Here is a 21,816-nt window from a genome sequence, read left to right on the forward strand (position 1 = left end):
TCAGGAGGCTGAGGCAGGAGAATTGCCTGAACCCAGGAGGCAGAGGTTGCGGTGAGCCGAGATCGCGCCATTGCACTCCAGCCTGGGTAACATGAGTGAAACTCCGTCTCAAAAAAAAAATATATGTATATATATATATATTTAAAGAACATTCAAAAGGAAAAGTGGGGTCAGGATGGAACATGGGAGGGTGAGCCAAAGAGCTGTGTCAACCCTTGAGAAACACTAAACTTCTAGGGGACCGGCAAATAAGAAAGCCATTCCCTGCCCAAAATAGGGCTATGCGCAGGGGCTGGAGCTGAGGGCCCAGGGTCAGAGTCCTTTTCTGGGGTGGCAGCTGGGTGAGGAGGGGGCTACAGGGGAGGGTGAGTAGAGGACGTGCTGTCCAACAGGACACTTTTCCTCTAAAACAGGCAGAGTCCTGGCAGCAGGCCTAAGCTGGGACTGTTGCCGGGAAACTGGGATACGGTAATCCTATGCAGAGGGTGCAGGGTGCCAGGCGTGGCTAGAACGAAACAGGAGTTCCCGGGTATGGCCATGTCCCCAGCATCTTTACTGTTCCCCCTCCCCATTCTCCCCTGCTCGGACACATCATTGAAAAGAGCATGGTGAGACGAGTCCCCTCCTCCTCCACATATGCAGGGCAAGAGCTCGGAGTTCAGCCAGGGAGGGCCCTGGCACCAGAAAGGACCCAGACTGTCAAACAAGCCTCGGGGCACCAGTCTTGGAGTCTGGTGGGTCCCCTGTGGGGCCAGGAGCCAAATCACAGATGCCCTCCACCAGAGGGACATGCCCCAGTGTCCAGTACATGAGGTCTGTCCTTTGGGGTCATCTGTCTGTCCCTTCAGATGAGGGATGAGCCGGGCTGCAGGAAGTGAGCCCAGAGCTGGAGACAAGAGAACCTGGCTCCTGTGCCTGGGAACAAGAGCTGTCAGGTTTCGGAGCTGCTCCATGGGGATCCGACTAGCAGACAGGCCTCTCAGGAGCGCCTCTCTGTGGTTTTCCAGAAACCTTGAAAACAACTGCTGCCCCACAGCAGCAATAGGCGTCGAAGCTGTGGGAGCTCAACAGAGCCCCTGAGCAGACGGCCAAGGAGGAGCTGGGGAGACCAATGCCACAGCCACAAGGTTCTAGGGGCACGAAAGGGGCTAACGGCTCCTCAAGGGGTTGGGAAGAAACCCCTTCTCTGCTGAGGTCAAAGATCAGCTCCAAAGAGAACTCAGGGACTATCTAGTCAGCACTCATTTTATAGAGGAGGAAACCTGCCTGCATCACCGCAAACAATGGTGCCAGGACCAGGATCCAGGTGTCCAGACCCACTTGCCATAAATCAATGCCAGGATATACCATGCCCCTAGGAGGGTATGCCAGTTTCCAGCAGGCATTCCCTGCCCAAGTGCAAAGGTTTCATTCCTTCCAGGTTTTCTGAGCTAGTCCAAGAAGGGAGCCAAGGTCAAGATCTCTCTGAGGTCTGCCCTGAGGATCACCTCCCTCTGCCTAAGGGATGCCAAGCCACATGAGTGCCTTGTGGGCCCAGAGCCCCATGCAATCCAGAAGCAATGCTGCTCTGGGCTCGCGGCCTCACCTGGAGCCTGGCCAGGCCCTAACGCCTCAGTGGCTTAGAAGGTGGCAGATGGGCAGAACTCCTCAAGTCTATGTTCTTGTCCACCCCTACCCACTATCACTTACTCATTTTTTTTTAAAGAGACCAAGGTCTCACTATGTTGGTCTGGCTGGTCTTGAACTCCCGGCCTCAAGCAAACCTGCCTTGGTCTCCCAAAGTGCTGGGATTACAGATGTGAGCCCTACTCCCACTTTGGTGACAATGCACTTCTCTTCTTTTTGAAAGTTAGAAACAGATCCCACATCACCAGCGACACCCTAACACCCAGGTCCTGAGACACTCAGGGCCGTGGTGCCTGGATTCTTACACAGCTTCTCGACATACTTCCCCTTTCACAATCAGTCTAATCATAAAAATAACAACTCTTGGTATTATCACCACTCTGTAAGTGGCCTGGGCACAACTGCTTGGTAGCTAAGGAACTGAGAGCTTCAGAGAGATGAAGTTACTGACCTGAAGACACAGCAGGCCCTGAGTAATAGAGCCTGGATATGGACCTTGGTCTGTGTGACCATAAAGTCAGCATTCACAGTCTCTATAACAATCGGCCTTCCTGGCCTGGTCAACCAGAAGCACGGAGAGGCAGGGCTGGATCAGCCCATACAGCTCCATGTGCTTATGCTCCCTGTAAAAGCAGCATGCTCGGAACAAGTGTGTCCTACTCAAAAGCAGGAAATGACCAAACACCATTCACTAGAAGAATGGGAGGATCTATTTCAGGAAGATTCTAACTGATCCCTAAAGGCCCTACACACAGAAGACGGGGAATAGAGTCATGAAACAGAAGCACCTTCTACCCCAACATGCGACTTCTCCACAAGTGTTCTATAGCCAGTCAGCAAAGCAGGGACTCAGAGCCCAGCAAATGGACCCAGCTCTAGGGAGCTATGGGAACGCCTCCTGGGCCCAGACCCCCGTGCCTACCTCATAATCCTCCAGCCCAGGTGGGCTCATGCCTTGGGCTTCTCTTGGCATCCCCAGAGGTGGGGGCCCTGTGCCCCTGGACACCTTGGCCATCACCCAGCTCCACAGGCGATGCATGGCGAGAGGGCCCAAGCCCAGGGTCCCCAGCAGCCCTGGCCCCCAGTGCAGTGTCCCAGGGAAGAAGGAGGCAGGGAGGGGGGTTTCTGTTTTCAAGACTGTAGTAAACAGTCACTGCAGCCAAAAATAGTTTGTGCCTGGGAGCTGGAGAGTCAGCACATACCTCCCGGGGCAGGTGCTGGGTGGGAGACACGCAGTCTCCAGCAGGCTCTGCAGCAGGGGCTGGGACGAGGTGCCCACGATGTCCAGGATACCAGGCCACCAAGAGGTTTTCCCTGACTTGCCACCTCCCTCCAAAAAATAGGACCCAAGTCAATAAGAACACTGTCACCTCCCTCCTTCCAATGAATCACCTGGGGAACCCCCAGCTCCACGTGAACTCCAGCTGCCCCCAAGACCCTCCAGCGTCTCACATGCTTGGGGTGGGTGGTGTGGAGACTGACAGGGAGAACCCTGTGAACTGCAGCAGATGCCTGGGATGGCTCGTGAGACAGCCTTAAAAAGGATGCTTGCCTGTCAAAACTCCTAGAGGTCTACCCCAAAAACCGTGAACTTGAGTCCATGCAAATGAAAAAAATACATGTAGAAACAGTTATGTGCTGGCTATCAGTGGCTGGCAGGGTTATGTGGGGGTTTTATTTAATTTTCAAACTTCTCTGTATTTTTAAACTTCCTACAATGGATGTTCATAATTAAGATTTACAGGATGCTGCTTTAAAATCATAATTAATGGCCAGGTGCAGTGGCTCACACCTGTAATCCCAAAACTTTGGGAGGCTGAGGCAGGCGGACTGCTTGAGTTCAGGAGTGTGAGACCAGCCTGAGCAACATGGCAAAACCCTGTCTCTACCAAAAATACAAAAAAATTAGCCAGGTGTGGTGGCGTTAGTGTAGTCCCAGCCACTCCAGAGACTAAGGTCGGGGGACTGCTTGAGGCCAAAAGATGGAGGGTGAGCCAAGATTGTGCTAATGCACTCCAGCCTGGGTGACAGAGCGAGACACAGTCTCAAAAATAAACAAACATAACAATAATAATTAATAATAAAGTAATAAAGGAAAGATGCTCAGGCATTAGAGAGGGCATGTATGACATGGTCCTACGTAAGACAATTTAGAGAGAGAGGGACAGAGAGTATGTATTTCATGACCCATTCCTGGATATGAATCCCAGCTCTACCACTTAACATTTAGGTGACCTCAGGTAAGAGACAATTAACTTAGTTTCTCCATCCCTATTTTAAACTGAGGATAAAAACATTGTCTCCTCATACAGTTACTGGGAGGACTGAATGAGACTCCATGTAAAGCTCACAGCTCAGTCCCAGGCACAATGGGAGTGCCTGCTAAAGAATTACAGCATAAATTCATAAATAAACTACAGTGAAAAAGAAAAAGAGAAGGCCAGCAAAGTTGACTGACTGGAAGGAAATGTATCAAACGGTTTACAGTGTTCCCTCTGAGTAGTAAGATTACGGTGCAAACCATAATAAAGGGTGTAGCTGTTATTGTTTTCTATACTTTACACATTTTGAAAATAAACATATATGAAAATTACGAGATATTAAGAAAACACCTAAAAAGCTAAGAGACAATGGTTGCCTCTGAGTAGGGTTTTCCTTGCCTTTCTATTATTTTCTAAAATAAACATTGATTTCATAGTGAAGAAAATGAGAAATGTTATTAAAAACAAAAACTGGAGGGTGGGCTCACCTATTGTATTCTAGAAACATGATCTCTGCAGACCCTTCCTGTGGAGCTGCAAAGCCTCTGACAAATCATCTCTGAAGGAGGAACAGTTTTTACAGATCTCTGTCTTCTGTTAGCAGGGCTGTCTTTCCTCCAAGAATGCATTTCCTGAGCACAGGTGGCCCTGACCCTTCAGGCCTGGCCTCTCCACCAAGGTTAAACCTTCTGAGCCAATTGCGGGTGGGGGGTGGAGGAGTGGTGCAGTTGGGGGGGGGGGTGGATCTTCCCTTTTCCTAGCCCAGTGATTGGTTACAGTATGAGCATGTGAAAAATGCCAAGCCAATCAGAGCCTTCTCTGGGATTTTTCAGCTATTTTTCAACCCAGGGAAGCAGGCCTTCATTGACAAGCATGAATATAGAAGAAGGTAGTGAGGTTCAGCTGCCTGTGCCATTCATACCTGTCATGTGGAGTAAGCCTGTCCCACAGGCACATCCTAATGGCATCATCTGAGCCCCTGCATGCAAATTTCCTTGGATTTGTATTGCCTAAACTGCTAAGTCTCTGTTTTAATCCAACAGGTATCTGAACTTGCTATGAAAAAGTTCTAACTTGGAGTGGGAGAATATAATAGCTTCTATTAAGTAATTACTATGACCCTGGTGCTATTCCGTTCTTCCATTTGTCCATCTATCCATCTCATCTAGTCACCAAATAGCTACTGAAGGCCAAACGCCATAGCTCATGCCTGTAATCCCAACCCTTGGGGAGGCCAAGGCAGGCAGATCACCTGGTGCCAAGAGTTTGAGACCAGCCTGGCCAACATGGTGAAATCCCATCTCTACTAAAAATACAAAAAAATTAGCCCGGAGTGGTGGCGGGCTCCTGTAATCTCAGCTACGCGGGAGGCTGAGGCAGGAGAATCGCTTTAATCCAGGAGGTGGAGGTTGCAGTGAGCCAAGACTGTGCCATTGCACTCCAGCCTGGGTAACAAGAGCAAAACTCCATCTCAAAAAACAAAAGCTACTGAATACCAACTGTGTGCCAGGCACTTAGCACAGGAGATACAAAAGTGAATAAAATAGTCTTTTTCCTTAGGGAGTTTACATTCAAACAAGAACCATAGAATAAAAAACAAATAAAAGATATAGTTAAAATATGTAATTGGAGTTTATGAATGAGTCCTAAAAAGGAAAGAGCACGCTGATAAAGTGGCAGACATGGCAGGCCTCTAAGCTTAGACAAGGTGGCCTCTCTCAAGAGCTGACCTCTAAGTCCCGGTCAGAGGATGAGATGGCACCAGCCACAAGGTACAGCAACTTCCAGGCAGAGGAAACAGAAGATACAAAGGCCCTGGGCTAAGACAGGAAACCATCTGATGGGTTCTCCTGCCGGTGGCAGAGTGAGGAGAGGCAGGGGATGACATGGAAGACGGTGGCAGATACCGGAAATTAAGAGGCCTCGAAGTAGGTGAAGGATTGGATTTTGTGCTAAGTGTAACAAGACACTGACGGAATACTTAACTCAGAACTGTCTAGCCGGCTTCGGTGGCTCACGCCTGTAATCCCCACACTTCAGGAGGCTAAGGTGGGAGGATTACTTGGAGCCAGGAGTTTGAGACCACCTTGGGGCAACAGAGCGAGACCCAATCTCCAAAAAAATAGCTGTGCATGGCGGTCCTCACCTGTAGTCCTAGCTACTGGGGAGGAAGGGGGATAGCTTAAGCCCAGGAGTTGAAGGCTGCAGTGAGCCCTGATTGCACCACTGCACTCCAGCCTGGGCAGCAAAAGAAAGAAAAGGAAAATGGAAAGGAAAGGAAACAGGAAAGGAAAAAGAAAAAGTAGGAAAGTGAGATTGAGATAATCGGATTTGCTAAAATCACCCTTTGCTCATGAAGAATGAAATGAAGAGGGCAAAGAGTGGATATAGGGAGTGGCACGGGAAATCGCAACAGTCCCCAGTCAGGATCAGGGAGGTGGCAGCGATGGAAAAGGGACGCAGAGGGACCTGAGACCCGTACTTGGACAGAGGGTCAGTAGGATTTGCTATTTGATTACACATGGGCATTGAGGAAGCAGAATGAATCAGAAACACTCCCAGGTTTCCAGTAAGAGCAGCTGGAAGACAATAAGCAGGCTCAGAAAAGTCAAGGGACCTGTCCAAGGTCAGAAGGCTGGCAAGTGGCAAAGGAAGAATTTTGTCAGAATTGTGTCTGCCTCCAAGACCATTTACTTCCAGAGGTGACACTCAAACAATTTTGTTTTCCAATCCTGTGGCCTCCCTAAAGGTACACAGCTAGGAGGAGGGCCATTGAAATGTATGTGCCATTTTTTCAAAGGGTAGTAAGAGAAGACATTGCTGCTTTATAATAGTTAAAACAGTGCAGTGTTGACATAAATGTTCCCCAGTGATATCTGGCCAGTCAGATCTGTTCTAGAGCAATCCTGCCTTTCAGGTGGTCCCAGGAGGAGGAGGCAACAAGCACAAGCTGACTGCTCAGGACCACGTAGTCCCCCAGAGGGGGCTCAGGCACACGCTATACCACAACTGTCTCATGGCAGGGCTACGGGCACACAGTCCTGCTCAAGTCCAGCCTGTTGCCACCTCGTCTTCACCCTCCCCAGAGATCCTTGTAATGCAACCTTCACCGGCCCAGATGAGAGCTCCTGAGACACCTTGGCCCAAGAGACCAAAAGTCTTCGGATACTCTTATTTGAAACCAGTCATTCAACAAGAACACCCACCACATGCCAGGCACTGGGAACAGAGCTGTGAAGGAAACGGCCAGGTCCCCACCAGCATGGTGCTTCCAGTCTAGTCAGTTTTCACTGGACTGGGCAGCCCAGAAATCCAAAGGATTAATCAAAAACACCAGGCAAGGCTGGGCGCAGTGGCTCACACTTGTAACCCCAGCACTTTGAGAGGACACAGCGGGCAGATGACTTGAGGTCTGGAGTTCAAGACTAGCCTGGCCAACATGGAAAAAATCCCGTCTCTACTAAAAATACAAAAATTAGCTGGTGTGGTGGCACGTTCCTGTAGTCTTAGCTACTCAGGAGGCTGAGGGACGAGAATCACTTGAACCTGGGAGGCGGAGGTTGCAGTGAGCCGAGATTGCATCACTGCACTCCAGCCTGGCGGCAGAGCGAGACCCTGCCACAAGCAAACAAACACACACTAAGCAGTACAGGACTAAGCAGGACATTCATGCGCATGATTTTTCAGATTTCATGAAACCAGGGGAACCCCCACTCTGAAAATGAAAAGTGGGTACCTTTGGCTCAAGATTAGAAAAATTAACGACTTCATCTGTCGGAGAGAGTGATGTCTGCCAGTTCCAGAAGGACGGGAACTCAGGTTCAGTGCTTAGAACAGTGCCGAGCACACGGGTGCTAGGTATACACTCAGGGAGTGAATAAATAACTGAATGGACATAGGACCTCAGCTCTGTACCTGACCATGCTTCATCCCTTCCCCCCTCCCTGGGGCCGCCACTCAGGTGTGCACCCTGGTTATTTGCAGACATGTGCATCACACTAGCTGTAAGCTTCCAGGACAGACCATTTTGCTCATCAATTAATCCTCTGTGATAATTAATCAGGGTTCCAGGCTAAAGGTAAGTGATCAATGGGTGCATATGAGTAATGAGTGAATGTAAAGAAGAAACGAGGGGGGAAGAGAGACAGAAAGACACACATGCACGCACGCGCACACACACATACACACACACACACATGCACGCGTGCACGCACACACACACACACAAAGGCAGGCAGTCAATTCATTTACACAACTACATACCGTAGAGTAGCCCCAGACTGGGCTACTCTGGGTAAGATATTAGATGATAAAATTGTGTGTGAGAAGGAAGTACAAGGACCTGGGTCTGAACCCTCACCTTGCCATCAGCTTGCAGGGGATCATCAGATCTCCCTCTCTCTGCCCCAGGGATAAGGATGAAACAGGATGACATCTATAAAATGCTGGCCTTGTAGCTTGCCCCTTCCTTCCATGCTCCAACTTCAGCTCCTCCCCTCACTGGCTGGGTGACACAGGCATGCCAGTCCACCACTTGCCTCCATTTCCCCATCCTAAGTGCGGAGCTGTGTGGCCCAGCACCCCCTGGGCTGATACCAAGGCAGCCTGTGCTGCTGGGCTCGCACATGGGCACAGATCCCTCCAGGAGTCCGGGTCAGGGTGTGTGCTGCTTCCTGGGGAGGCTCCCAATTGCCAAAGAGCATGGTTGTTAGGACAGCTGGGCCTCTGGCTCTCAAAGAGAGAGTGTGGGGTGAACGGGAGGAGGGGTGGGAAGGAGAAGCTAGGAACGAGGGTCACAGTCATGCCCACTCAAGCTGCGCCCCAGGAGCCACACACGGGCTCACTTTCCTTGTTTCGATCTCACGCATCCTCCTGCCTCACACAGCCTACACTCCTGGTGCCCACACAGACTCCAGCCATCCCCAGCCACCAGGAAACCAAAACGGTGGCAGGAGTCAGGCAGCTTTCTCCCCGTCCCCGGGAGAAGGCCTCGGTGAAAACACAGGAACACAAGGACGGAGGAGAGGGGAAGAGAAACATGGCCAGTCAGGATCAAAACAGAAATCCCCTTACCAGATCTGCCTGCATCTTCAGTTCAGGAACCACCAGCAGCAAGAGCTTATTCCAGGGAACCTGTGGCTTTCGCCCTGGAATCCCAGACTCTGCAGCACCCACCTCTCCCAGCTAGAACTGCTCCCAGGCAGTGCGTGCCACTTCCTTTCAACAACTTCCAACCGGGAAATGGCTAAAGAAAAAAAAAATGGCTTCATGCCAGCAGGCTCTGAAATCATTTCCCCAGCTGCAGCCAGAACATGAAGCTGTGACTTTTAGATGTAACCTGTGGGGCAGGGGCAGCTGGAAACAGCCAGTGTGGGACTCCAAATGTCCGGAAGCGGGGCGGGGCCCTGCCTCTTAGCTCGCTCCCATCTCATTTCCTATCCCGGCCCTTCCACCCTCCAGCCACGTGGGAGGCGGTGCCCCTCACCCCTCACTCTCAGCCCATATCCATGTGAATGCAGTCTTCTCGATAGGAGTTTTATTTTCCTTTAAACAATTATAATGTTCATTTGGAATTCCTCCCCCTCTCTCACACACACTTCCATGAGCCCCCCAGAGAGGCCCCAACCCCTACACCGCACACAGGGAGAGCTGTAGGAATCCACCCCGCTCCCTGCCAGGCTCCTCACAGACTCCTCCTCATGTGCTTCCCAGGACGATGGCTCTGATTTCCTCATCCTCAGGGTCTCTGCAGATATTCTTCCCTCCACCTGGTATGCTCTTGCCCTTCCCGGACAGCCGTCTTTCCCTGACCACCCAGGATGTTGCCTGCTGGCTCCAACAGATCCCAACCCAGAGCCATCAGGGCAACTGGTGCCCCGCTCTCACTTCCTGTTTCATCTCAGCCAGTGCACTCCTGGGGCAGGGGAAGGTGTCTTAGCATCTCAGCTCTCATCTCACGGCCTTGCCCAATGCAGCCATAGCCAGATGCGTATTCAAATTAAAATTCATTACAATAAAATGTAAATTTCAGTTTCTCAGTTGCACAACACATACTTCAAGGGCCCCCAAGACACATGTGACTAATGGCTACCATGCTGATGGACAATGCCACATTTTGGACAGTGCTGCTCTAGATGAAGGTCTAGTGGTTGGGCAAACACATGGAGGTGTCGCCCAAGTTCTGTCTCCAACATCTACAGACAGAGAGGAGAGAAGAAACCAAAGGTACGGCACACAGCACCGCAGCAGGCACGCAGCCGCAGAGGGCTGACGTCTGACTCAGGTGGGAACAGAAAGAAACCCGAGCAGGGCCACCTCAGCCACACCCGGCGCCTGGAGGTGCAGCTGCTGTGCTGTGTGACCACACCCACATCTATCCCCTCTCTCTTCCTCTAACAGAAAAGGCATTACTTCCTGGAAACTTTAAGACCGCAAACACTATCCAACCAAAAGACAAAAGCGGAAATGGTATTTAGATAACCCTGCAGGGATGGCCCCTAGGAAAGCAACATGGAAAAGGAAGGAGATTATATATACACAGACGGCTGCAGACACAGACGGCTGCAGACACAGTCTGCGTCTCCTAAGGGAAAAATAAAGGTCCTAGTCATGAAGCCATGAAGAGTGAAGGTCAGCAGAGAACTCAAAGAGGTCTCGGGGGGCAGTCCTTGGGCATGTCATCTTCAGGTACTGACTGCACAGATGCTGGGGTCCCTCACACCTCCAGGTTAGCAAAAGGAAACACAGACTTCACAGATCTTGTTCCCTTCCAAAGCAAAAAATCCAGACAGAAAGACAAACAGATGCACGGATATTGAAAGAGACCTGTTTTCAAGTCTGGCATCCTGACCTCTGTCCTACAGTGACTTCCATACAGTCCTTCACCCGGTAAGTATTTGCCAGGGCCTCCCCTGCACCAGGCATTGCAGCGGGGCACCCTGCCTCTTCTGGGCATGGGTTCTTATCTTCATTCAGGTGCTGAGCCACCTGAACCACCAAGATGCCTGATGTCACTGTGTGCGCGTCTGTGAGCACGTGGGCACCACTCAGACACAGGCATTCCTATCATACCCTGAAGAAACTGTGCGTCTTACTACTCTTCTATTAAAGAAGGATAACCTGAATTTTTATGGATAACAGAGATGACATTTAGACTGAAAACCTGCAAAATGATATCTATTGTATGATATCATTTCAGCAAACAAAAAGAGAGGGAGAGAGAAGGGAGTACATTTGCACATCATTTTAAGTGCCCATAAAATGCATGAGGACATCTGGCAGGTGCACCCACCAACCTGTTAGCAAGGTGCTGCCCCTGGGAAGTGAAAGAGGAGGAGGGCCTTTGCTTGCTTTCTAAGCTTCTGTGCTTGTTTAGTGTTGAAACGTTTAAAACTCCCATCTCTCAGAAACAACGGATACCTGATCACATCTTGTGGGGGCTACATGTAAAAAAAAAATGGGTGAAGACACACAAGAAGGCTTTGCCCAAAATCCATGGGAGAGAAGCCTGACTTGGGGGAACAGGGGACAAGAGTGAAAACATTGTCTCTGGTCTGTGCGGCAGAGCTGCAAATGCTACACTCAAACTACACAGGAGCCAGCGGGAAAAGCACATGATGACCTACCTCGAGAAGGGCGCGTGGTACACCGCTTACGGGAGGGCAGATGCGCCATCCGGAAGGTTCAAGGGAAGGCGCTGCTCCACATGGTCTCTCCCAACCATCTTCCTGACAGAACTCCCCCTACTCTAGGCTCCCCTGCTGTCCAGAAGCAGCAGCCATCTGAGAAAAGGACTTAAAAAGCCACTTAATCCATCATTTCTCATCTGGATAAACTGAGGCCCAGAGAGATGAAGTCACTTGCCCAAGATCTCACGTTGTGTAAAAGGCAGAGAGGCCCACTCTAGATACCCGTAGAATCTCAGGTCCTGCCTGGGTCAACCACGGCCATGGCCATGCAGCTCCATACTGCTTCCACCGGATAGTGGTTCTGGGAGGCAGGGTTACCTGTAGTGTTACCTGTGGGTAGGGTTACCTGTAGGTGGAGTTACTTCCCTGCAGTGCCCACCACAGTGGCCGGTCTCCAGAGGCCACACCAGCACCAAGTGAGCATGCTGTGCCTAATTCTTCCCTGGGAAGAGGGGACAGATGCCATGACTTCCTGGCCTCCTCTGACGCCCCAGGACTCCTCCTGATGCCGGTGGCGCTTTTGGGTCCAAATCTCTCACACATAGTGGGAACTATTCCTTCAGGGTGCCGATCTCTGCAGTCTGACCTACCTTGGAGGAGATTTCTCTCCAGGCCAAACTTCAGGGTCAGGCAGAGGGGTCCAGCTCTAGTACCCTCCAAGTCAGACCAGCTGCCCCACAGAGACCCCCAAGGCCAGGTTTCTGGAGATCCTGTTGGGTTTTAGGTCCCTTCTGAAGCCTGACAAAGGGAAGTTCGTTTCCCCGCAGACCTGGATCAGGGCTGTCCCATGAGGGCACTGGCAGGACCTTGGCACACCTCCGGCTCCATGTGAGCTGGGCTGTCTTACTGGCCCTTTGGGGACTCTCTAGCTTCCTAAACGACAGGAGGGCTAAGGTCTAAGGCAGGCTGGCCAGGGAGAAAATGCAACTTTACTTCTAGCCTCCAAGGCACCAGGCCAGTCTGGACATAGCAGAGGCCACATCACCCCATAAAGACCTGGGAACCCTACAGGGATTCCTGAGACAGGACCAGGCAGGCTGGAATCTGGGCCTTGCACCCCACCAACCATTTAACATGCCCAGGGACCCTGCTCCCTCTTCTGCCTCTCTGAGTCTTCTTCTGTGGGCATGGCCCTATGGAATTTCTTGGGAAACACACAGGGACAGGAACAGGGGTGTACTGGGGATCTTGACTACTGCCTAGCCAAGTACACATTTGGAAAAGGTATACATGCAGTTTACTGTCTGGTCCAGTACACCCAGAACGAGTCTCATTAAAAAGTTGAGCCGGCCAGGTATGGTGGCTCACATCTGTAATCCAAGCACTTTGGGAGGCTGAAGTAGGAGGAGAGCCTGAGCCCAGGAGTTTGAGACCAGCCTGGGCAACGTAGAGAGATCCTGCCTCTACAAAAACCAAAAATATATATATGTAGCCAGGTGTGGTGATGCACACATCTGCAGTCCCAACTACTTGGGTGGCTGAGGCTGGAGGACCACTTAAGCTCGGGACATTGAGGCTACAGTGAGCTGGGATGCACCACCGCACTCCAGCCTGGGCAATGGAGCAAGACCCTGTCTTCAATAAATAGATAAACAAACAAATAAAAATAAAATTGTGAAGAAAAATACTGCTTTTATTGTCTTATTGTATTTTAAAGGACACTCTGGCAATAGCCATTAAAATTCAGCCTAGCAAGTTCACTTTTAGGATTTTTTCCCTGTAGAAATATACAGGTACACAAAGATGTTCTTGGTAGCGGTGTTTGTAACCATGGAAATACAGATCAGTAAGGGGAAAGAGCAGGTTGCAAAACCAGATATCTGGTCTGATCTCATGTGTACAAAAGAGATAACACACAGAGGAATGCAGGGCTAGAACATGTCCAGAAAGATGAGCAGGCTTCAGGGAAGTGGAGACGCAGCAGTTTTCTTTCACTTTACCTCCTTTGTCCCCTACAATAAACACATCTCTTCTAATAAAAGCAATGGTTCATTTGGGAAGACGAAAACATTCCAGTGGTGACAGCTGCACGACAATGTGAATGTATTTAATGTCACTGAACTGAAAACTTAGAAATGATTAAAATGGTCAATTATGTGTATTTCACCACAGTTTTAAAAAAATAAAAACAATAAAAGTAAAACAAAACAAAGCAGAGCAAATGACTCACCAGGCTCCCTGGAGGCCTAACTGATTCTAGAAGTGAGGTTAGAAAATAAAAGGAGGCTGCAGCATATTGTAGTGTCAGAAAGCAAAGAAGTGCTCAACACACACACACGTGCACACACACGTGCACGAGCACACACACACGGACGCACACACATACACACACAAACCCCAAACAAAACTCAAGGATGGGGCATGTCACAGGATGCAGGAGCAAACCTGCAAGAACTCCCAATGGCCAAAGCTGGAAGAATTCGAGCAACAAAATGAATTATGTAGTACTGGACTAGAACCCGACGTGTAAAAGAAAAAGACATGAGCCTATACTGATATAAATAAATGACTGAATGAATAAATAAATGGAGGAAAAAAGACAACTCTCTCCTACAGAAAAGTTCCAAATAGTCTGTGTAGATACACCCCCGGAGAAGATGGAGCTTAACCCACCTGCCCCCCATGTCCCCCAATCCTAAGGGAGGGCTCACTTCCAAAAAATAAAGTAGTGTCAAGGTCATGAAAAGTAAGGAAAGACTGAGAAACTGTCACAGAGCAGAGGCAACTGGAAAGAAATGACAAATTAAAATCATGTAGAGCATGTGGTGCCTGGACTGACCCTAGAAGACAGGACAGTAAAGCGAAAACTGGTGAAACCCAAATAGTCTGGAGTTTCATTCATTGCAATATACCAGTGTTGTTTCCTCAGTTTTGACAAAGGCACCCCAGTCACGATAACATTAATGATGCGGAAACTGGGTGAGGGGTACAGACAAGAACTCTCTGTACATCCCCGCAACTTCTCTGCAAATCTAAAATGATTCCAATGTCAAAAGTTTATTTAAGAAAATAAACAGTGGTTTAGATCAGTGATCCCCAACCTTTTTGGCACCAGGGACTGGTTTTGTGGAAGATCATTCTTCCAGGGACAGGGAGCTGGGGGATGGTTTCGGGAGGATTAAAGTGCATTATATTTATCACGCACTTTATTTCTATTATTATTACATTGTAACATATAATGAAATAATTATACAACTCACCATAATATAGAATCAGTGGGGGCCCTAAGCTTGTTTTCCTGCAACTAGACAGTCCAATGTGGGGGTGATGGGACATAGTGACAGGTCATCAGGCATTAGATTCTCACGAGGAGCACACAACCTAGGTCCCTGGCGTGCGCAGTTCACAGCAGGGTTTGTACTCCTATGAGAATCTAATGCCACTGCTGATCTGACAGCCGGTGGAGCTCAGGTGGTAATGCGAGTGCAAGCAATGGGGAGCGGCTGTAAATACACTCCTCCTGCCGTGTGGCCCAGTTCCTAAGAGGCCAAGCGGACAGGTACCTGTCAGTGGCCCAGGGGTTGCGGAGGGACCTCTGTTTTAGATGACAATAACCCACTTATGCCTAGTGTGCCATTATTGGAATGCTAAGTACATGGGAATTATTTATATCCTACCGCTGAAGGTCACTGCCAAGGTCTGATTGCAAAAATGCAAAAAATTGTACCCTCCGGCATAAATGGGTTAAAAAAATCAAAAGATTCTCTCTCTGCCAGGCATGGGTTTTTAATGCTGTTTGGACTTTGGCTCCTGAATACTGCACCTATCTTTGATGGGCAGAACATACAGAGCCAATTCCAACTGAAAGCACACAGAATCCATCAGGGCCAGGGCGGTGGGCAGGGGCAGCCGTGAGTATTGAGTCAGAGTCCAAACAACTGTCTGGGTTAAGAAACAGAATAAAATAGGCCCACACCCCTGGGGCCAGCCCTTGGAGCCCAAGCCCTGGGGAGCTGCTCAAATTCGGGGTTCCCCCATCACTAGGCTTCCACACATGGCCAAGGAGAAACTCCTAGAAGCAGAACTGAACCACGGTAGCCCTCTCCCCAGTCCGTAGGAGCTGAAGCTGGGTTTACTAAAGGCAATAGCCTTTTCCTTCTAGGCTTTAGAATACTCTGGCCATAGCCCAGGAACTTACATGAGATTTGGGAGGAAAAAAAAACCAGAAATCTTGAAGGTACCGCTGCGAGGTTCTGCAGGAGGCAACAGCAGCCTGGACCACGGTGCCGGAGGTGAGGAGTGAGTATGCCTTGCAGGAGAGCCACAGGGCCTGGAGCAAGGGAAGAGCAAGGGAAGAAGCAGGGACCAGTCCTGGTTTTTGGCTTAGGCAACTAGTAGACAATGCTGCCATTTACTGGGATGGGAAGACGGGGTGGGAAGAAAACGTGTATGTCAATAGCCAGGGAAAAGTAAGAGCCCTGCTCGAAACACGTTAGTTTCTGAGATGCTTCTTCATCTCCAGCTGGAGAAGTCACTGGACGCTGGAGTGCTCCTGCTGCTGTGCCCTGACTCCAGCATGCCACAGAGCTCTCTCCACCCAGGCATCCACTCCAGTCCCCCACTCCAAGTGACATCTTGGTTGCCTACCCTCTCTGGCTTTTGGGCTCTGCGGCCTGCCTGATCCCTGGATACAAATGAGCTTGCCCCTCAGTGACCACCAAGCTCTGTTGCTTCACTCATAACTTCATGCTTCAAACGTTACCTGATTCAGTATCGCCTATACCTCTGGGCCTGGCTGGAAGACCCCTGTCCCAGCTATCACCACAGAGCTGTCCAGAAGCCAAAGCAGCCCCTGCGGCTGACCTGACCTCCATGGTACTGGCCTCTGCCCCAGAACTCCTGGCCCCTCTCTCAAAGGTGGACATAGATAAAGCTGGGTCCCCTACACATTTCAGATCTCTAGAGGGAAATCCTTTGGGAAGCTAAGCTATCCGCAAAAGATGTTTTAGGACCGGAGAAAGAAGTGAAGGGCCCTCTGGAGTCCAGCATGGCTGGGTCTGAATCTTAAGGATGTCTCTGCTACTAGCTCTGGGGCTGACATAGAGTCCTCATGTCCTCACCGTAAGCTGAGGACGGAAGTGTGAGCAGAAGCTGCTTTCTGTCTCTGAGCTCTTAGGGAGGGGAGGGGCAGAGGGTGGTGGGACGGCAACAAGGTAGAATGCGTGGGGGGCTGAGGGACCACTCAACTCTTCATAATCTCCAAGTCCATGATTTTATTATTTTATTCTTTTTATTTTGTGTGTGTGTGTGCATGTGTGTGTTTGTGTGTGTCAGGGTCTCACTCTGTCACCCAGGCTGGAGTGCAGTGGTACAATCTCAGCTCACTGCAACCTCCACCTCCCAGATTCAAGTGACTCTCCTGCCTCAGCCACCCAAGTAGCTGGGGTTACAGGTGCGTGCCACCACACCTGGCTAATTTATGTATTTTTGGTAGAGACAGGTTTCACCATGTTTGCCAGGCTGGTCTCAAACTCCTGAACTCAAGCAATCTGCCCGCCTCCGCCTCCCAAAGTGCTGGGATTACAGGCTTGAGCCACCGCGCCTGGCCCTCATGATTTTAAATCAGTAACTCAACATTACACGTTTGATCACCTTCCTATAGGCAGAAAACTGCTGGGCAGGCAGGCGGGTGGGGAGATGGATGGAGACTGTAGCTCATTGTACATGACATCTGAAGGTATATTTGACTGTGAGGAACCTCTGCCTCATATAGCAGTTACACCTCACCTCACGCTACCCCAGTCCTTTCTGCCAGCTTCTTGAGAGTCACGGGTATGAGTGGTCTGGGGGCCTGGGACAGCTCCAGGACCATCTGAGGTGCAGAAAGCTCTTGGCACTGAGCCCCCCCCCATAGGTATCCCCAATCGCCCGCACCCCATGATGGAACCTTTGATGTTGGTATCACTTTCATCTGGGAATCTCTCCTAGGGAAAATTCCTAATGATACAAATTGCTTCATAAATAATATTAAACACTATGATCTCATAGCCAATGGCTGGAACTGACCTCTGCCTGGTACTACGTCATAGGTGTTCAATAAAACATAAATAACAAATATACCACAAAAGGGTGAAAATGTGGAGAAAACATGTTGGTTCGCATTTCAAATGGTAAGAACAAGACATAATTTATTCAGGATGGTTTAAACCAGTTTTGTTCAGCAGAAATATAATGCAAGCCACATACTCGGATTTTAATTTTCAAGAAGTGACACTTTAAAAAGTAAAAATATAGAAAATTAATTTTAATAATGTTTTATTTAGCCTAATATATCCAGGAGCATCATTTATGCTAGATATAAAAAGCTACTAATGACTTATTTCTAATGAGTTGGTATCTTTGAAGTTATGGCACATTTTAATTTGGACTAGCCGAGGCTTGTGACTACCGTACAGGACAGCCCAGATAGAAATTTTTAAAAGATTTCTGTTTTGGGAGGAAAAAAAAAAAACGCCAACCTTGATGATCATAGATTTTCTGAGTGGCAGAGAATATGCATGTGATTTATTTCCTTCTCCGTTTCCAAAGTATCTACATATTATGCATTCATGCTACTTTTTACACAGTAACAAAAACTAGTATTATTAATTTTGGGGTAGAAGTAGGGGATTTATGAGATCTGACTGGGTGAACCGCACCTGCCAAGTAGGATTGACCTGCACCCCATGAGAGCTGACCTGCACTCCTGGCACCTGGCACAGCACACATCAGGGCAGGCTGGTTGGTTAGTTGGCTGGCTGGCAGGTGGGTAGGTTACATAGACAGGCAGAGAGAACAATGGAAGGAAGACAGCATATTGTAGCAGTTTGAAGACTAAACTAAATTCAGACTCTGGTTTCCAAATTCCAAGGCTATCATTTACTAGCTGTGTGATTTTAAATAACTTACTTCACCGTTCTGTGCTTTACTTTCCTCACGTATAAAATGGCAACGATGATAGTAATTTCCTTATAGGATTTCATGAGAAGTGAGATTGTCTGTCTTACAAAACACAGAAACATTTAACATAGTGTCTGCCACGCAGCTATGCTTCCAGAAATGCTGACTGTTGTAAGTGTAGTGAACAAATCAGTGGCCAGCGTGGCGCTGCCCTAGCTCATCAGGCAATAGCTCCCAGGGCGCCTGTCCGAGCCACATGTACCCTGGATCCCTCCTGGCTGCTGCTGTCCCTCCCCATCCTCCTTCTCAAGAGTAGAGTGCATCACCCCTTAGCCATGGGGAAGCCAGCCCTGCGGTTTGTGCGTGTGCCCTCTTCTTGGTCCTTCATGCCTACCCCTGTGCAGCCCCGACCTGCATACCTGCACCACCTCCGGCCTCACGTTGAAGGTGTACAGCCAGTCGCTGAAGCGGGGGTAGCTGTTGAGCTCCGGGGTCCTCTCGCTGGGAGCCACGCTCAGCTTGCACTGCCGCTGCTTACAAATGTACCGGACCAGCTTCGCCTGCGGGAAGTGCAGAAAAGAAAAACCTGTGTTCATCTGTGGCCCAAGCATGCGGCAGGCTTGAGCACGCTATAGAGGAGCTCAGGCAGACACAAGCAATGCGATGAGGGAGGGGGTAGGTTCTCCTCTTGCTGTTGGCAGGGGAGGGGGAAAGGGAGGAGAAGGGTCTGAGAGAGCAGCCAGAGCCTGCTGGCCACCCACGAACCCCCTGCCCCACCCAAGGCGGCCAATACTGCCCACCTCAGGACATAGAGAGTCATGGGCGATCAGAACCGAGAGCAGGGTTAAATATAAGGCAGCCTTCCTACCAGCCTGGCCAACATGGCAAAACCTCATCTCTACCAGAAATACAATAATTAGCAGAGCATGGTTGGTGGCGCATGCCTATAGTCTCGGCTACTTGGGAGGCTGAGGTGGAAGGATCGCTTGAGCCCAGGAGGTCAAGGCTGCAGTAAGCCATCATCCTATCACTGCACTCCAGCCTGGGGGACAGAGCAAGACCCTGTCTCAGAAAAACAGCAGGCTTTCCTGCCAGAGTGGGGTCAGGGAGTTGGTAATTGCTAAGATGGAAGACTTGCTGGTTTGAGGAGAAGGCTACCCTCCTGCGAAGGGCTCTTCCAGCCTAGAATCCAACTGGCTGGGTTGGGATCCAGGGGCTCAGTCACATCCTAGCTCTGTGACTTTGGACATGTTACTTAATCCCCCATAAAGGTCCCCATCTCCTCCTCCAGAAAAATGGGGATGATAACAGAAGCTGATTCTCAGAGAGAAAGAAAAAATGACGTATCTGGCACACAGCGAGCACCGCCAGTATCACCATGACCACTGAGCAGTAGCAGTACTGACCAGGGTCCTGGCCTTGGATCCCCCTCAGGCTTTCAGGGATCCACACCCTGAAATGTATGCAAATTTCAGACGTGTGAGTCTGTGTATTTTCTAGAGTTATTGTCTAAAGCTTTCAAAAGACTCGCAAATGGCTAAAACTTCAAATACAATAAGCTTAAACAAGGACAGCCCGACTTAGGTCGGCCTGACAAACGCCGGCTCTGACCGGGTGTCCAGCACTAGGCTGGGGAACACAGTGCAAAGAAGCACAAGGAGGGGACGGCCCAGGGCAGATGAAAAATAAGGGAGACGCGTTCGAAACAGAGGCCGGGCAGGCTGGACAGATGGAAACCAGTTCTCTGCCAGAAGACCAGAGAGCTCCCTGGCTTGGCTACGGCCAAGTGACCCAGGGTCCCAGGGAGAGCTCCTGAAATGTTGCTAAGACTCTCGTGGCCTCCTAAGGATGACTTCCAAGTGTCCCCCCAAAACAAGTACCACCTTCACAGTCTCATACAGAAACCTGCCTTTTGGAGACACTTCTCAGGCCCTGCTGCCCCTCATGGTTTTGGTGTTAATTCGTTCCTTTTCCTTTTCATCTGTAACTACAGGTTGCGCATTTCAAATCCAAAAACCCCAAATCCAAAATGCTTCCAAAGACCCAGAATCTGAACCACTCCAAAATCTAATGCTTTTTGAGCACTGACATGATACTCAAAAGAAATGCTCATTGGAGCGTTTTGGATTTTGAACTTTTGGATTTGGGATGCTTAGCCATTAAGTATAATAGAATATTCCAGAATTCTAGAAAATCAAAAATCCAAAACACTTTGGAGCTCAAGCATTTCAGACAAGCGATACTCAGCCTATATCTCAGTATATTTTTCTTTTTTCTTTTTTCGAGATGGAGTCTCAGTCACCCAGGCTGGCAGGCTAGGGTGCAGTGGCACGATCTTGGCTCACTACAACCTCCGCCTCCTAAGTTCAAGTAATTTTTGTGCCTTAGCCTCCCAAGTAGTTGGAACTACAGGCGTGTGCCACAACACGGGACTAATTTTTGTATTTTTAGTACAGACAGGTTTTTACCATGTTGGCCAGGCTGGTCTCAAACTCCTGGCCTCAAGTGATCCGCCCACCTCAACCTCCCAAAGTGCTGGGATTACAGGACTGGGAGGCTGAGGTGGGCGGATCACTTGATCCGAGCATAAAACAAAACACTTAGGATCACTGTGCCAGGCCCTCAGTACATTTTTCTAAAGAGCAAGGACTCTTGTTAACAGAATCACAATATTTTACAAAGAAAAAAAATGATGAATTCATAATTTTTAATTTCAAATATCTAGATAGGCTCAATTTCCAATTAGAATAAGAGCTTATAACCATTTTGGGGCCACAGGCCCTTTTGAAAGTCTAGGGAGGCCCATGGTCTCTTTCTAAAAGCAATACTTTCATTTATTTCTTTTTTTAATCTTTATTTATTTATTTTTTTTGAGAAGGGATCTCGCTATGTTGCCCAGGCTGATCTTGAACTCCTTAGCTCAAGCAATCCTCCCACCTCAGCCTCCCAAAGTCCTGGGATTACAGGTGGGAGCTATCACGACTGAACAGAACAATGACTTTAAATGTATAAAACCACATACTTAGAATTACAAAGGAAATCAATTGTATTTAAACACATTTAACAAATTACTTAAAACTGTGATAGACAGCCAGGCATGGTGGCTCACGCCTGTAATCCCAGCACTTTGGGAGGTCAAGGCAGTCAGATCACTTGAGGTCAGGAGTTCAAGACCAACCTGGCCAATATGGTGAAACACCATCTCTACTAAATACAAAAATTCGCTGGGCATGGTGGTGCACGCCTGTAATCCCAGCTACTTGGGAGGCTGAGGCAGAAGAATCACTTGAACTTGGGAGGCGGAGGTTGCAATGAGCCGAGATCATGCCATTGCACTCCAGCCTGGGTGACTAGAGACTCTG

General features: G+C 49.3%; 1 protein-coding gene across 1 annotated transcript in view; it reads right to left on the reverse strand.

The window, feature by feature from the left end:
* LOC108298158 (kinase suppressor of Ras 1-like) overlaps positions 1-21,816 on the reverse strand; it is a 176,880-nt gene that overhangs the window by 60,535 nt on the left and 94,529 nt on the right. The window contains 1 exon segment of the mRNA XM_017520902.2: positions 18,874-19,014. Within this exon segment, the coding sequence (XP_017376391.2) occupies positions 18,874-19,014 (141 nt within the window).

Source organism: Cebus imitator, unplaced genomic scaffold (assembly GCF_001604975.1).
Source record: "Cebus imitator isolate Cc_AM_T3 unplaced genomic scaffold, Cebus_imitator-1.0 Scaffold897, whole genome shotgun sequence".
Taxonomy (NCBI): domain Eukaryota; kingdom Metazoa; phylum Chordata; class Mammalia; order Primates; family Cebidae; genus Cebus; species Cebus imitator.